General features: G+C 42.4%; 1 protein-coding gene across 1 annotated transcript; it reads left to right on the top strand.

Moving 5' to 3' along the window:
* The first annotated feature begins 376 nt into the window (after nt 1-376).
* Nucleotides 377-15788, top strand: f8 (coagulation factor VIII, procoagulant component). The gene is made up of 27 exons (XM_024282951.2): nt 377-834; nt 914-1008; nt 1621-1743; nt 2521-2733; nt 3143-3316; nt 3398-3501; nt 4230-4350; nt 4443-4680; nt 4756-4921; nt 4999-5086; nt 6014-6231; nt 6325-6469; nt 6564-6773; nt 6903-7771; nt 7861-7997; nt 9683-9848; nt 9978-10217; nt 10326-10554; nt 10633-10815; nt 10964-11080; nt 11735-11806; nt 12005-12090; nt 13056-13211; nt 13319-13463; nt 13541-13686; nt 14985-15167; nt 15328-15788. The coding sequence occupies exons 1-27, from the start codon at nt 512-514 to the stop codon at nt 15481-15483; spliced, it is 5103 nt and encodes a 1700-aa protein (XP_024138719.2). The 5' UTR covers nt 377-511; the 3' UTR covers nt 15484-15788.
* The last annotated feature ends 495 nt before the right edge of the window (nt 15789-16283 follow it).

Raw genomic sequence — 16283 nt, 5'->3', positions numbered from 1 at the left:
ACCAGGCAAAATTATTGATTAATCAAACTTTTGAGCTATTTAATTTGTGTTTGTAATTCTTTCTATTTTTTAATTTTAAATTAAATGATTGGTGTGTCAAGCTGAGAAAAAAAATCATTGAAATTTGGTGATCCTCCAGCAGATGGCGCCCTCAACAGCCACCTAGGTCGCCTATGCCCATGGCCGGCCCTGTTGATTAACATCAGTATAAATTGGACTATTTCGAATTAAAAAAGAGAGAATATTTTGTCCAAGAATTTTCCCCTGAACTGTTTAAATGTATTTATTTGGCTTAACTTAACTTTATCAAATATTTTTTTAAGTCTTTTTAAATATTTGGCTTTTTTATTTTATTTTTTTTTTACAAATACAGTCAAACGTGGAAGGCCAATAAAGTAAATGTAGTTGGGAAATATATGTATATATCCTTAGGTTAATTTGAAGATGACCTGGTAAAACAGGTAGGCTAAATATTCCAGAAGTTTCCAGGACTGCCATACATCAGTAGTCCATGATTTTCTGTTACACTTATTCCTCTGACGTCATCCGCGCTCCCACGCGCGTCCACGTGCGCTCGGCCTGTCCGGCTCTCCCCTTTAAAAGTTTCAGCCCGCAAGAGAAGCGCCACAATCTGTCTGTGCGCAGAGCAGGGCGCACAGGTGCGCGCGCAGAAACTATGAGTAGGACGCTCCTTTTCCCGCTGTTGCTGCTGCTGCTGCTTTGCGGCAGTTCCGCAGGAGAACCGCAGACTCCAGCTGCTGTAGAAGAGTATTACATAGCGGCTGTGGAGATCGGCTGGGACTACATCCACCTGGATGATGCGTCTGAGCAAAGGTGAGCTCCCCCACAGCATCCACACTTCTTCAAGTTCTTTTATGTGGTTTAGAATTGACCTGACCTGTGTAATCTTCAGGGTCAAAGCTGTTCCTCAAAAATACATCAAGGCAGTTTATAGAGAGTACACAGACTCTACATACACCATCCCTAAGGAGAGACCAGCCTGGGCAGGTTGGTATCCTCTGTAAATGTTTTGAGTGATTATCCATTTTCTATACAAACTAGTACTTGTCCTTATTGAAATCCCCCTTTACTAATTTGAAACTCAATTAAAAGATCTATACTTTTTGCGTTATTTTTAATTGCTTCTTCTTTCTGGTGCATCAGCAGATTTTTTTCATTAGAAAAAGTGAATTTTGAGTGTTCAAGTTCTCTGGAAACAGTGTTTTATGGGTTGTACTGATTCATTTTGACAACAATTGATTCGTATCAGAATTAGTGGTTGACAACAAGATTCATAGTTGATATTGGTTAATTTTGATCTAATTCACTGGCCTAAAATTGATCCAGCTCTTTGGCTCAAAATTCATCCAGTGTGACTCAGATATAAATAGATGGTACTGAACAGTGGAAGTGAAGTTTTCAAGATTCTTTGTATTTTGTAATTAAGTGTAAATTCAATGTTTACAAATAAACAAGTAAAAAGGAATTCATGACAAATCCGTTCACATCCACATCAAAATAATACAAACATTATTAGAGCATTCTACCACTCTGTATGGTCACATTTTGAAGCAAGGTTGATTTTTTTGTTACACCCCTTACAATGTTATGTTCTTGCAGGTATTCAGGGGCCGACCATTGTCACTCAGGCTGGCCATAGAGTGGTGGTGCACTTCAAAAACCTTGCGTCTCAGCCGTACAGCATCAGCCCTGTGGGGATCACGTACTGGAAGCAGTCTGAAGGTGGGTGAAATACCTGCACTAAGCTTTCATGAATCCTTTCTAGTTCTTTGTTTTTTTCTTTTAGTGAGTAATTCGGAAACATTCCTATGTTCACAGTCAGTAAATGACCAAGAACCTGACTCAGGTTGTTGAGTCATGGTCAGTTCTGGGGGTTTCATTTCTGCACAGCACATGAGGCGATTGGGGGGGAGTCAGAAGCTCTGCAGTGTGACTTGAAGCACCATATGCTTTTATTTAAGACTTACATAACAGGTACTGGTAAAGACCCTGTACTTCTAAAGAATTTTTTCAACTATTGATGAGACACAGCAGCAGAAAATGTAGACATACGGGACAAAGTCCTGAGCAGCCTCCTCATTCTTCAGAAATTAGACGGTTAGACGCTTATCATTATCTTGAGCCTGCAGATTTTGGCTGGTTCCTGCAGCTACAGTTGCTACAGTTCATAAGTAGTTTAACTGTGACTGTATTCCTTGAAAATGTTGTCAAATAGCTCTATAGAAAGATTAAAATGTAATTTTAATATAGATCTCAAGCAGACACTTCCAGCCATTTACTTACTGCTGGGCAGATTCCCAACAATGAGCTTATCATAATCCGAAAAGCTACTCTTGTCACGTCCAGGAAAGAGCTTTTATGAGCTGATCTAAGTGTGTCTGTTCAGAGTTAGGAAACAGTTCAGAGCCGGTAGTGACACAGAGAATCTAAAGACAGATTTTCCTGTTGTAATTTCACTTTGCATTATGCATACTAAATCACTGAGTCGGTTTTTCCCAGGAGCCGGGTATGATGACTCTACTGCAGGCCAGGAGAAGGAGGACGATGCCGTCTCCCCCGGAGGACAGTACGAGTACGTGTGGGACATCAACCCAAAAGATGGCCCCACCGTCAGTGACCCTGAGTGCCTCACCTATTCGTACTCATCCCAGGTGGATACAGTCAGAGACACCAACTCTGGCCTCATGGGCGCCCTGCTCATCTGTAAATCAAGTATGTTATGTTCTTATCACAAATATTGAATTTACCAAAATTCAAGAAAACAGAAAGATAAGAAACTTCATTTTTTACACTAATAAGTTCAAACAGAATGTGAAAATTTAGCAAGATGCTTGACCTTTTTTCTGATTAGATTAATCCATAATGCCACAAATGTAAAAGAATGAAAGGTCAAGACACAGTCAGGTCAAGTCATCCAAGAACATTTATGGGGAAGCAAATATGGGGCAAAGGTAGAACATTAACATGGGGAGAAGACTAGGAGAGTAAAGGATTTTAACTTTGACTGTATCCCGGACCGGGATTCCATTTAGATTTTGGCCCTTTGAACGAAAAAAATGTGGGCACCCTGCCCTGGAGCCGTTTGAACTGTTCCTCTGTCCTCTTGTGTGTGTTCCTTAAGGCGCCTTCACTGAGGACGGTCGTAGGAGATACCCAGCCTTTGTCCTGCTCCTCGCAGTCTTCGACGAGACTCAAAGCTGGTATGGAGAAAGGATGAGCAGAGAGATGTTCAAGATGAGCGAAGGCAGGAAGGTCTACCACACCATCAACGGATATGTCAACTCTACTCTACCTGGTGAACTTCCACTTCCTGTAACGTCAGGAGGATCAGTGGTTTAAAGTAAAAATGACCTATTTTTTTTATTTCTGTTTGTAGGTTTGACAATGTGTCACAACCATCATATTGTGTTCTGGCATCTGATTGGGATGAGCACTGCTCCAGAAATCCACTCCATCCACTTCCAGGATCACTCCCTGCAGGTAACAGATGGGAATGTGTTCAGGTTAACACTGAAAGGGTTTCTGGGTATTCCCAGGATGGAAAAACTTACTTGACCGTTGAGATATGAATGAAGCTCATCTTGATTCAAACTTGATTTAAATATCTGACTAAAAGATGGACCAATACTCACCTATGGTCATGAAGTCTGGGTCGTGGCCAAAAGAGCAAGGTCCTGAAGACAGGTGGCAGAAATTAGCTTCTTCTGTAGGGTGGCTGGGCATTGCCTTAGGGATAGCGTGAGAAGCTCAGTCACCTGGCATGAGCTCAAAGTAGAGTTGCTGCTCCTCCACATCAAGAAGATTGGTTGAGGTGGCATCTGGTCCAGATGCCTCCTGGATGCCCAGGGAAGACCCAGGACACGATGAAGAGGCTACGTCTCTCGTCTGGCTTGGGAACGCCGTGGGGTCCCACCAGAGGAGCTGGAGGAAGTAGGTGGAGATGGAGCATCTAGGCATCTTTGCCTAGACTGCTGCCTCCGGATGGACGGCTGGATGGACCTTGTGACCAAGCATAAGCATCTTAACCTGGACCACAAACATTTGAGATCATCTCTTTTGGATCAGCAGATGATGTTTTGTAGCTTGTACAAAAATAAAAAGCAGTGAGACTTTAGATTTATGAAGCGAAGAAAATTGTTTTGATTTTTCAAGTTCTTTTTAAAGAAATTTCAAGTAAACAGCAAAACAATTTTATTCTTGTTTTCCAGGTGATGGCACATCGTAAAGTCAACTTGGAAATAACCTCGATGTCATTCATCACTGCAGAAATGAGACCCACCTCTCCAGGCCGCTTCCTCATCAGTTGCCAGATACATTCTCATCGCTACGGTAACCTGCCAGCTTCCTCATGCAGCCACATCCTGTTTCTAATTGATGTGCAAGATGGGCAACTTTGATTGTCAAATGCCCCATCCTTACAGATGGGATGAATGCAGAATTCAATGTGGAGAAATGCCCTGAGCCCGAGGTGCGCAATGTCAAAATGGACAGCGAGGAGATGAGTTACGAGGACTACGCCTCCATGTTCAACACTGTCAACATTCCGAAGCCTCCGTTTCAAGTGAGATCCAGCCGAGAACAGTCCAGAACATGGAAGCATTTTATTGCTGCTGAGGAGATCCCGTGGGACTACACTCCTCATCTTAAACCTACAGACAGGTAGACAAAAGGATAAAAGAGATGGAAGAAAAGGACAATGCACTAAGCTAACTGCTATTCTTAATTTTGCACCAGCTTGTTGCAGTCGCGATATTTACCTGCACCTCCCCATCACCTGGGTTACAAGTATAAGAAAGTTGCATTCGTGGAATACACTGACGCGTCCTTTACCCGGAGGAAAAACCTCCAGCAAACATTGCTGGGTCCAGTACTGAAAGGAAAAGTCAATGATGAGATCCATGTGAGTGATTCAGATGCAGATATAGGAGGTACAGCAAAGACAAACAGTGAACATGTTAACCTTTTTCTTTTTGTCAGATCGTCTTCAAAAACATGGCCAGTCGTCCCTTTAATATCTATCCCAACGGCCTCACTAAGATCCTTCCTCTTCAACGTTCTTCCAATGGTAAGTTGAGAAGAAAGTTTGGAAACGTTCACGCAAACATGTCTCTCTTGAGGAGCTGACAGCATCTTCAGATAGTGGTTTTTGTCCGATTGTGTTCTGACAAGAAACCAAATTAGAAAGAAAACATCTTTCTGTCAAAATGACAACACAAGAAAGACAAAGGTGTAGCGTATTAATTGTGTTAAGCTGTTTTTTTTGTTTGTTTGTCTGTTTAGTTGAGTTTGAATTTGAATTCCAAACTTTAAAGTCCTGCTTTTTTATCCTAACTGCTGGAAATAAAGTGTGCAGATTTTGAACAGCATCAAGCTCAAAAAAGTGGCGTTCAGTTTTAACCAGAATATTGGGAAAATTGAATACATGAATCCTTGGTTCAAGCTTAATGGAACGATATGGCATATAATATAAACACATTAAGAATGTGGGTGTGGTTAACAAAAAACATCAGTTGCCAAGGAAATCCAAAAATGTACTTTTACGGATTCTTCTAAAAACTACTTAGACTTGTTTGTCACCCCTGGGTAACCAAAAAATTAAATGGTTGCTATGGAGATAAAGCTTACAGAAAAGCCGCCATTTTGAAAAATTGAAGGTTGTGTATGTAGCTGCCACTTAGCCAGCGAGGGCAGAAAAAAAGGCTGCGGCGAGGCTGGGGCAGGGTACCATCAATGGGCCCCACAATGCCGCCTGTGGCTTTCATAAACATTTGGAACATTTTGAATTAGAGTGAATGGAAATCTGTCTTTATTTCCAGTTTCTAGGGTTTTTTGGGAAACTTCACCTAGCTACAGTTAGTTGTATGAACTTCTACCTAAAGGCTAAGATTGTTCTTCGTCTCTCCTCCTTAACTAGTGGTCATAAACAAGTTGTGCGGACATTTTTAAATAACTTCATGAAAACCTAACATGCAAACAAAATATTATCCAATAGCTGCAGAGAACAACTTGCGTTCAATGGGAGTCCTCCCCAATGAAACATTTGGCTACATTTGGAGGCTAACAACAGACGATGGACCTTTGAAGGGCGACCCTCAGTGTCTGACGCAGCTGTATCAGAGCACCTTTTCACCAGAGAGCGACTTGGCTTCCGGGTTGGTGGGCACCCTGCTTATCTGCAAGTACGACGCCATTGATACTCGAGGACGGCTGGTGAGATGACCTCCTCTGCACAATCAACAGATGTTCATTTTTGTTTGACTATAACTTCAATTTCTTTCCTCATGGATTTTTCGAACCACACAGCTGGGGCCTGACGAGAGGCAGAGTTTGATATTTGCTGTGTTTGATGAGAACAAAAGTTGGTACTTTAAGGAAAACATGATGCGATCCAGTCAAAGCTCATACAATGCAACCGAACCAGGATTCTATGAGTCCAACGTCATTTACAGTCAGTTCACCCCAACACAACATATTAACATTTCATGTCTAAAAAGTGGACGATCGGTCTTTAAAACAGCAAACTGCCTCGCCTTTATTTGCAGGCATAAACGGCATCATGTTCAGGGGACGCCAGTTTGTCGTGTGCCAGACCGATGTCGTGTTCTGGCACGTGGCCAACGTGGGAACCCGGAGTGACTTTCTCTCAGTGTATTTCACGGGAAACCTCTTCCACCGCCAAAGCCTGTACCAATCTGTGCTCACCCTCTTTCCCATGACTGCCGAAACTATTCCCATGGAAACCGAGCTCACAGGTGAGGCATCACTTCTTAAATCGGTGTTGGTTAGTAAATGTCATACAAATAAGCACTGATTCAATTTTCACTGTGCTGCAAATTGTCTATAGAAGTCAAGTGCCTTGAGTTGATTTCCTCTTCTTGTAGGAGAGTGGGAGATCAGCGCCTTTGATAGCAGCCTTAAGAACAAGGGCATGAGCATCCGCTACACTGTTCTACCCTGCAACAACAGGGACGTCTCGCTGTATGATTACAACATAGATGAAAATCTTTCTGACTATCTGGATGAAATCCTTCCCCAGCCGAGAGGGCTGAGACCTCAAAACGGCACGGCCTTGATTCGAGTCTGCAAAAGGCACCTTGCGAACAATCAGAGTAATCCCTTGAATATGAACCGAACTGAGGACACTGGTAAAAACTGTGAGCTGAGGAGAGTCCCGATGGCATTACTCGAAAAGATCAAATCTCCTGAACAGGAAGAAATTCCAGAGGATATTCTGGGAAAATTAGACAGGGAAGGGGTCTGGAACGCTCATCAGAACCAAAGTGAAACTGGGGTCAAAAGGAGGAGAAGACAAGCAGAAAGGAACTGGACTGAAAGCGACACAAGTTTTGAGGCTCTAGGCGATAATGGGACTGCGCTAGATTTTGTTGGAGAAAATATAAACAGCACAGCAAACATTACTGCAGACATTGAGGAGATTGTTGAACAAGGTGCCGAAAATTTGACTGACATCAATTCAGAAGTGAAAACCAAGGAACTTAGTGTGTCGCTTAGAGAAAAGAACAAGACGGTTAAACTGGAAGAGGACAACGACTTCACACTGAGCCCAGAAGTACAAAGAAGCAGCGAAGTCTTGGCTGAAAACATAAACCAGAACTGGGAACTGCTGAGCCAGATATCTGGTGAGTCCGATTGGCTCACAGACGACATGCTGGAACTGTACAACAACATCAGCGATGCTAACACTACACAGCTGGGCTTCTCCTTAGAGTACGACGACTACATCGATGGGGTATAGTTGGCCTGATACATTCAAATTCCCACCTTTCCTCAAAGGCAAAGTTCAATTTCATGAGAACAAATATCAAACTGTCTCTGCAGGGACACAGCACGGCAGATGCGTTTGGAGAAGTGAACCCACGCTCTGGAGAAAAACGCCCTCGGCTCTACTACATCGCTGCAGAAGAGATCACCTGGGACTATGGCATCAGAACACCACACCAGTTCATCAAGCGCAGGTAGAAATGCTGTGGTGGAAAATTGTTGAATCCGATGAAAGAACAGAAACACACCTTAGGATTAACACAAGTATTTAATAACAACTCAAAATAATGCACACGGTGCACACAAGCGTGTAACTCATTCACAGAAGGTTCCAATGAACTGAGGACATGCATGGGTCTTTATAGAGCTACACAAAACAATGTTGCACATCCCTCATTATGCCCATATTAGTAAAGTCAACCATTACCTCAGAGGCCTAGTGTGATTTGTGACTTACTCTTCCTGAGTAAGGAAGATAATTCAAGGCGTCAAATACTCCCTAAAGTCCTCCCTTTGTAATTTAATGAGCACAAGCAGTTAGGTGTCTGGGAAAACCTTCAAAGGCATGTTTTAATGAGCACAAGAGGTTCATTCAAAGGTTGCATATTAAGGTAAAATTGAACTGAACGTTAATCAAAAATATTTCAATAACAATGCAATGTTTCAAATTTCCTTAAGGGTTTGGGAATATTTTTTATTTGGAAAAACAACAGGCCAATGAAAACAGCTTGTCATGCCACACAGTGAATACAGACTGCAGGTGAAAAATTGACAACTCTATGGTACAGATTGTAAGATTGTAGTGAACACTGAAGCATCATGTACGGGTAAGCAAGGGAGCAATAGGTGAGACGTAGGTACATCGAACAGATTTTTTATTTTTCGATCACTTGAACGCTGCGCATTGCGCAGGTCGCCCGTTGGTGCTGTTAAAGCAAAGGGCTGTTGGAAAGCAAGAAACTAGACAATCAGAGAGTAGATTGTGTTTGCATCCTACATGCATTACACGCATTTGCGTATCATGTGCCCACCCCATGCATGCAGTATTTGTGCACAATCAGTAAGAAGCCAATTCACACACCTCGCTAATGACTGAAGTGAGTTGTAAAGGACACCAAATGGCAGCAGAAGTGTGTGTAACTTACATTATCTTTACAAAAATACAATACACATACCACAATGGTAGGGTAATTTCCATTTTCATGGCGTCCCTTAAAGTGGCCTCATGAGCCTCGAGGGGCCTGCAAGACACACTCCCCTTAAAGCCTCTACGAGCCCGGACAACCCAAAAACCCACAGAGCCCACACTAGTCTACCCCCATACCAGTGCATGAGACTAAGAAATAAAGGTATCATTTTTTTTTTAAGAATTCTGACCAAATTTGGCAGTTTGGTTTACTTTTAAAAGAAAAATGTTGGGTTTATTTGCTGTCATTTAAAGGCTTTCTTTGTCTTATTGTCAGCAAGTATCAATCTATACAAGATGTCTGGTTCCACATTTAGCTCTTGTCATGTTTTTTTTTTTGCTGATGCAGTCCAGTTTAATCACTTTATCTCTTTTTGTACTTTTGTATCACTTGCTACTGTACTGTAATATTTTGCGTATCTGTCTCGTTCTTTATCTCAATCTGTTTTTTTTAATGCTGTTTTTTTACCCACAGCATCATGTCAGCGTTCAAGTATTTCATTACAGGCCCTTAGTTACAGGAAGTATTATAAATCAGTCAAAGCTGGCAGCAGTGGTAAAGCTCAGAATGCATTTTTATAACGATGATAAAATGTAATGTCCAAGTTTGTCTAAAGTAAATTAAACGGAATGGGCATTAGACAAAGGAATCCTGTCAACACGTTCTGTGTTCTTTTCTTTCCTGCATTACAGACAAATGCAGCGAGGGATGAGGAAGTTCTTGCCCGAGTATAAGAAGGTGGTGTTCCGAGCGTACATGGATGATAAATTCCAGCATCCAATTGGCAGAGGAGAGCTTCAGGAACACTTGGGAATAATGGGGCCTTTTATAGGAGCTGAAATAAATGAACTCCTCACAGTGAGTCTTTCTGTGCCCGAAAGTCAAACAAAACTCTTCGATAACTTTCTGCATTCATGAAAACACAGAAAGAAACAATGTGTGAGTTTGATTGATCACAACTTTTACTCTCTCTTATTTATAACTCAGGTGGTTTTTAAAAACAAAGCAAGTAGACCGTACTCCTTTCACCTTCATGGAGTCTACGATGGAAACCAAGGCTCTGGATTGGGACAAGCTGGCTCCAAGGATGCTCCAGTCGGCATTCCCGGAGAGCCTGTTTCTCCAGGGGAAATCCGGACGTACAACTGGAAAATCAATAAAAAACAAGGACCCACTGACTCTGAATTCAACTGCAAGACAGGAGCTTACTACTCCACTGTGGACAAGGTCTGCAGCAATCCCACTTAACTTCCCAGGACTCTTTCATTTTCATTTAAGAAGTTAGTGCTGAAAGTTTTCTGTTAGTAGAACGAAAGTATTCTTTCATTTTTCTAGGAGAGGGATCTTCATTCTGGTCTGATTGGTCCGTTAGTGATCTGTAAGGTTGGAACCCTGGAGATTCATCTTCACACAAAGCCAACAGTCCTGGACTTCTCTCTGCTTTTCCACGCCTTTGACGAAACCAAAAGCTGGTACCTGCAGGAGAACCTGGAGAAGTACTGCACCCCGCCCTGTCAGGCCAGCACAGACGATCCCTGGTATCACACAAGCAACACGTTTGCAGGTAGCTGAGTTTATTCTTACCATTTTCTTCACACTAGCTCTTCTTGCATATATATATAACATTAGCGTTTCCCTTCAGCGATCAATGGCTATGTGGCAGAAACCCTACCAGGTTTGATGGTTGCCCAGCATCAACAAGTTAGGTGGCACCTGCTGAATGTAGGAGGGGACAAAGAATTCCACGCCGTGCACTTCCACGGTCTGCCTTTCACCGTTCACACCAAACAGGAGCACCGCATGGGGGTGTTCAACCTTTTTCCAGGTAGAGGCGCACACGCTCACACACACACCTGTCTATTTCACACATGTGAAACCACAGCAGGGAATCCTTCTTGTTTACAAAAAGAATTTATGAATACACATCTTTCACTAGTGTTGTCTCCTGTGCTGCTTGTCCCTTCACCATCCAGGTGTTTTTGGGACTGTGGAGATGACCCCCTCCACAGTGGGGACGTGGCTGGTGGAGTGCACCATAGGGGACTACCAGCTGGCTGGCATGAGAGCAAAACTGTTGGTTTATGACCCCTGTAAGTCTTCTGTTTTTTTTTTTTTTAATTATGCAAATGCAACGTTTCTGTTTTTATTTTAGTATTTTTTTAGCCTTTTTATTTTCAGGTGGTGATGAGAGTTATAAAAGGCAACTAATAACCACAAACATGCAACCAATCCTCAAAGCTTTAGAGTTTACGTGTGATATTTTATTGAGGAGTTTTCTGTTCACAGAATCGACAGGTTCGCTCAGATTTGCTCTAGATCAGGGGTGTCAGAATCCAGGCCTCGAGGGCCGGTGTCCTACATGTTTTCCAACCAACCTGTCGTTGATCCTCCTTATTGGCCAAACACACCTGATCCAGGTAATCAGCAGCAGATGAGACAGGCTTAGGGTGAGGCAGGAGGCCGGCCCTCGAGGCCTGGAGTTTGACACCCTGGCTTTAGATTTACCCATGTTTACTTTACCCACTCTTTTAATGAATAGTAGTTGTAGTTGGTAAGAAAATACATCATAGATATTAAAGAGACACACCAAGAAATTATTAACCGTTGAAATTATGGATGGATGGATGGAAGGATGGATGAATGGACGGATGGATGGATGGAACTGCATTAAGCAAATCTTGTGTGTGAAGAAATGACGAGCTGATTTCACCGATTTGACGTTTCAAAATTGTATCAACATGCAGATTGTTCCATCCCTCTGGGAATGAAATCAGGATGGATTAAAGACTCCCAAATCACAGCGTCGGATCATGAAGGTAAGACTGGATTTAGGGGTTTTATTTGCAACAAAGACGGCCAGCACACCAAGAAGTATTAGAGAAGATTATGAACTTACTGCAAACACTTAATCCTCTCAGAAAGAGAATGACTCACACATATTGAACCTGAAAGCCAGTCATCTACATGCAATAAGACGGATCGTAAGCAGGGTTGCTTACTATGTCTATGTTCAGGAAACTGGGAACCGAGGCTGGCGAGACTTGAGAAGTCTGGTTACATCAATGCCTGGATGGGCCGAAGCATCAAGTCATGGATACAGGTTAGTCATCCACCTTTCTGAGTTTTCTTCTCCTTCATTTCTCACTGCAATCTTACAGCCAGAGGATGAAAGTCAGTTCAGTCTACAACACGCTGTGGGAGTTCGCATTAGATCGCATGTGTTAAAATCAAGGCCCATCAAAACATGATGTGTTTTGAATTTTGGTTGCGGTGTGCTTTTGAGTTTGACATCCCTGCATTAGATGATGAACAAACCACTTTTTTTCCGCTTCTGTGCTGCAACTCGTGCAACGTTTCAACATTAACTCTGCGGTGAGAAAAATGTGCCAACAGGTGTGATGCAAAACGGCGCTAAGGTCTAAAGCAGGGGGTGTTAAAGTCAATCGCACAGGGAGCCAAACGACTTTTTCAATGCAAGTTCAAGAGGCCACTTCCAATAACAAGTCCATGGGAAAACCTGTAAACGCACTTTGGGGGTCTGGTTTTGGGGCTCTTTCGGGGCAGTATTGTATGACTCCAAGGCTGTCATTTATATCATTTATCAGAATAGAGCGGTAAAGGAAAAAACCTGTATCAAGATTTTCACAAACATCTTCCGACTGTAGAGCTATGTACACACCAGGCATGTGATACACATTCAAGAGCGTGCTAAATGGACATTCTTGAAGACGCATATGTGTTGTTCGCATATGGCGTTCACACTGGACTAATACTAGTGAATGTTTACACAAGATAGTGTGTGTTCCATGCTATTTGACATCTTTGAAAGTCTGAGTTTCTTTAAAGAAAAAAAAATGCTTGTGATTGACCTCTGCCTGTCTAACTCTGATTTAGTTTAGTGGACTTTGAGCTGTGCTTAGTTCCTGTCTGAGCTAATAAACCTGCTGCACGTGGAACAAGCTGTCTGCCTGTTTGTGACCTTTACATCTAAACTAAGAACGCCAGCAGCTGCAGGGTAAACGTTGACCAGTTGAAGCGTGTCAACCATGCATTTTGTGTGTTCAGATTGACCTTCAGAGGCCCACCCTGCTGCATGGCATTGAGACCCAGGGAGTGAGATCGAGTCTGAGAGACCACTACATCACATTCTTTAACATCTCCTACAGCCTGGACCAGAGGACATGGACAGACTACAGAGAATACAACTCCAAGATCTCGACGGTGCGCCATTTCCAGCAAGCAGAGATGCTCCTCCTTCAACCTGATGTGATCCATGTAGACGCGTTAAGTGGAGTCTTATCTGCTTCTCCTGTGTTTCTCTGCTTTAGAACTTCCCTGGCAACTTGGACAGCTCCACAGTGAGGCGAAACAGCTTTTTTCCACCTTTTGTGGCTCGCTACGTTAGGATTCAGCCCTTTCGCTTTAAGCGGAAGCCCGCCCTGCGCCTTGAACTGCTGGGATGTGATGTCAACAGTGAGATCTTCTTGCAGGTGAAAACCCCTTCCATACACAAAGATTGGATTAATGAGTCTCTTTGTGCTTCTGACCAGGCTGCTCCTTACCTCTGGGACTAAAGAACAAGATTCCTGACAGCAACTTTACTGCCTCCTCCTCTTACTCATCTCTGGTGCGGAGCTGGAGCCCCAGCCTCGCCCGTTTACATCAGACTGGCGGTGCCAATGCCTGGAGGCCAAAGGTGTGCAGTGCACAAACATTCAGCTCATCATGGCAGCAAAGCCAGTGGTTTTAGCAGACGCAAATGGACCCTTTTGGTTTAGAAAGTCTGCACTACTCTAATCCGCTTAATGCCATGTCATCATGTTGAATTAAAGAACAATGTTACCTTTTTCAGATCTAGGATCTACACAGAAGTTTCACATGTAAATTCAAAAGTTAATAAAGCAAGGCCAACAAATAACCACTAGGGCAGGGGTCTGCAACCTTCAACGCCTAAAGAGCCGTTCCAGTCAGTTTCTCACAGATTTAAATAACACTTTAGAAAAATAAGACACTGCTTTGCACTGATATTTAATTGGAGCTATTAGGAAAACTCTGAATCAAATCTAGATTTTTGGCATACATAAACATAAAGAGAAATAGCCTTTTTTCAAAATATTAAACTTTTTTAAATTTTTGACAGAGGTTCATGTGAAATCCTTTCAAAATAAAAGACATCCTTTCCATGTCTCAATGCAGAAAATGTAGTGATGGGTAGTGTGATGTCAGCTCTAATTTAAAGTAAAGTTTATTTTAGCTTTTGTGGTGCATCTCAGACAGAAATTTGTAAATCCAATTAATACAACTAGATTAGAAATTAAGTGACTTTTACTTTATTTTTCTAACAATGTAGCTCACTTAAAATCCTTAAATTTGTTCAAAAATGTGAATTCTGCTTGTACTAACTGAGCACCACTTTATTTAAGCTGAACTGTTTATTGGAGCATGGTCAGGAACCTCAGTGATGGATTACTTTCCTTTTGTGTGTACTTTACTACTTACATTTTACTTTAATGCTACTTTTGAAAGCAAAACCATTTTTGTTTTTACCAGAGAGCCACAATGGAGGGCTAAAAGAGCCCCATGTGGCTCCAGAGCCGCAGGATGCAGACCCCTTCACTAGTCAGAGCCCTTTCACTTTAATATCAGTTTAGCTTTAAAATAAAGGCACTAACTTTATTCTATTATTAAAAAACATAAAAACATCAATATTACACATTACCAAAAGTATAATATTTTGACATACAGGTGAACGCCAACCATGCAACAACCTTACCGTGTGAGTTCCGGTGACTGTTGTCGTGAATGGCCATACCATGAAAAATCAACTTTTTGTTCCTTCCCTTTTACAAGCTTTGAAAAAGCAAAACATAGAATTAGCCACTGAGCTAAAAATCTGAATCAGTCCCAACTGTACCAACTAATAGGTCACTATGAAAAACCAAAGCTTTATTATTACCTCTATCTAACAGCTGTTCTGTGTCTTTGGCTTTGCAGAACAACAACCCCCACGAATGGTTGCAGGTGGACTTGGGCTCCGTGAAACGCATCACAGGAGTCATCACTCAAGGAGCGCGGTCCGTGCTGACGGAAATGATGGTGACGGAGTTCTCGGTCACCTACAGCCAGGACGAGCACACGTGGAGCAGTGTGTTGGAGGACAACTCCCAAAGAGAGAAGGTACAGAGGAAAGCATGAAGACGAAGGAAACGATATTGAAGTCATTTAATTGCCTTTTCCAATTAATTTGAGCACATTTTATTCATTATTCATTTATAATCAGTTCTGTTTTAGATGATCAAATACTAAATTTCTGGCCTTTTTTTATACTTTTTCTCAGATCTTCACAGGAAACAGCGACGTAGACGAGGAAGCGCTTAACTTTTTTGACCCTCCTCTGTTCGGCCGCTATGTTCGGATCCACCCGCGGGGCTGGATCAACGACATCGCCCTGCGTCTGGAGCTGCTGGGCTGCGTCACACAGCCGGGGGTCTGAAAGCAGCAGTTAGGAGCCGGATTTCAAAGAAACTATATTGTTCTATAGAGCACTTAATTTAATTGAAAAACTAAAGCTATTTTGGCCAGAATGTTGTTTACATTTCCACTTTTTCTGCATTCAATGTTTGTGTTGAGCTTTTCGAGAGAATGTTAATGTTGTTGAGAACAGATGTTTGTCAGAAAAAGTATTTAAACTTATAAAAGCAAGCGTGTACATATTCTAGACTCAGATGTGAAGTTGGGTTATCACTGGATAAAGTTTTTGTGCTTCCTTTAACGTTTTATAAAAACTGTTTCCAAGCACTCTTTTTCCCTGTCTCATTCCTGAGCTTTTGTCCCTGCTGTTCCATTCCCCGCGCCTTCAGGTCAGTACGTTCCTGAACTGCTGATTTGGCTTTTCCTCCTCCACCTCCCGACAGGAACAATAACCCGCTCAGTTCCAGCATTGTTCTGTGAACGCCATGACAAACAGCAGAGGAACAGGCAGGCAAAATAATCCACGGGGTTTAAACTTGCCTTTTTCTAAGTTTTATATTTTGGTTTGGAGGTTCCCAAAAACTTTTATCACCTATTTATCAGCCAGGAAGCTGGGCTAAGAGAGGGCTGAAGTCCTGTTTTATTTGGAGGGCAGAGGGATGCTGGTCAGGACATGCATTGGCAGTGAGACGGTGGTTTGCCATTGTGCTTGGCACAGTTAATCTCCCTGAAAACAATGAGAGAATGTCTGCAATCTTGACAACATGCAGAGCACCTGCATTTATCTGCAGCTGAAAGACAGAACACAATCAGTTCTCAGCT

The sequence above is a fragment of the Oryzias melastigma genome, linkage group LG10 (assembly GCF_002922805.2).
Source record: "Oryzias melastigma strain HK-1 linkage group LG10, ASM292280v2, whole genome shotgun sequence".
NCBI lineage: Eukaryota > Metazoa > Chordata > Actinopteri > Beloniformes > Adrianichthyidae > Oryzias > Oryzias melastigma.
This window is presented reverse-complemented; position numbering and strand designations above follow the sequence as displayed.

Bases quoted from the DNA above. Each gene is read 5' to 3' on its own strand.
- f8 (XM_024282951.2), top strand. From the start codon at position 512: ATGATTTTCTGTTACACTTATTCCTCTGACGTCATCCGCGCTCCCACG. The intron at 13,212-13,318 runs GTGCGCCATTTC...TCTCTGCTTTAG, and splicing joins ACAACTCCAAGATCTCGACG to AACTTCCCTGGCAACTTGGA. The intron at 13,464-13,540 runs GTGAGATCTTCT...GCTTCTGACCAG, and splicing joins GCTGGGATGTGATGTCAACA to GCTGCTCCTTACCTCTGGGA.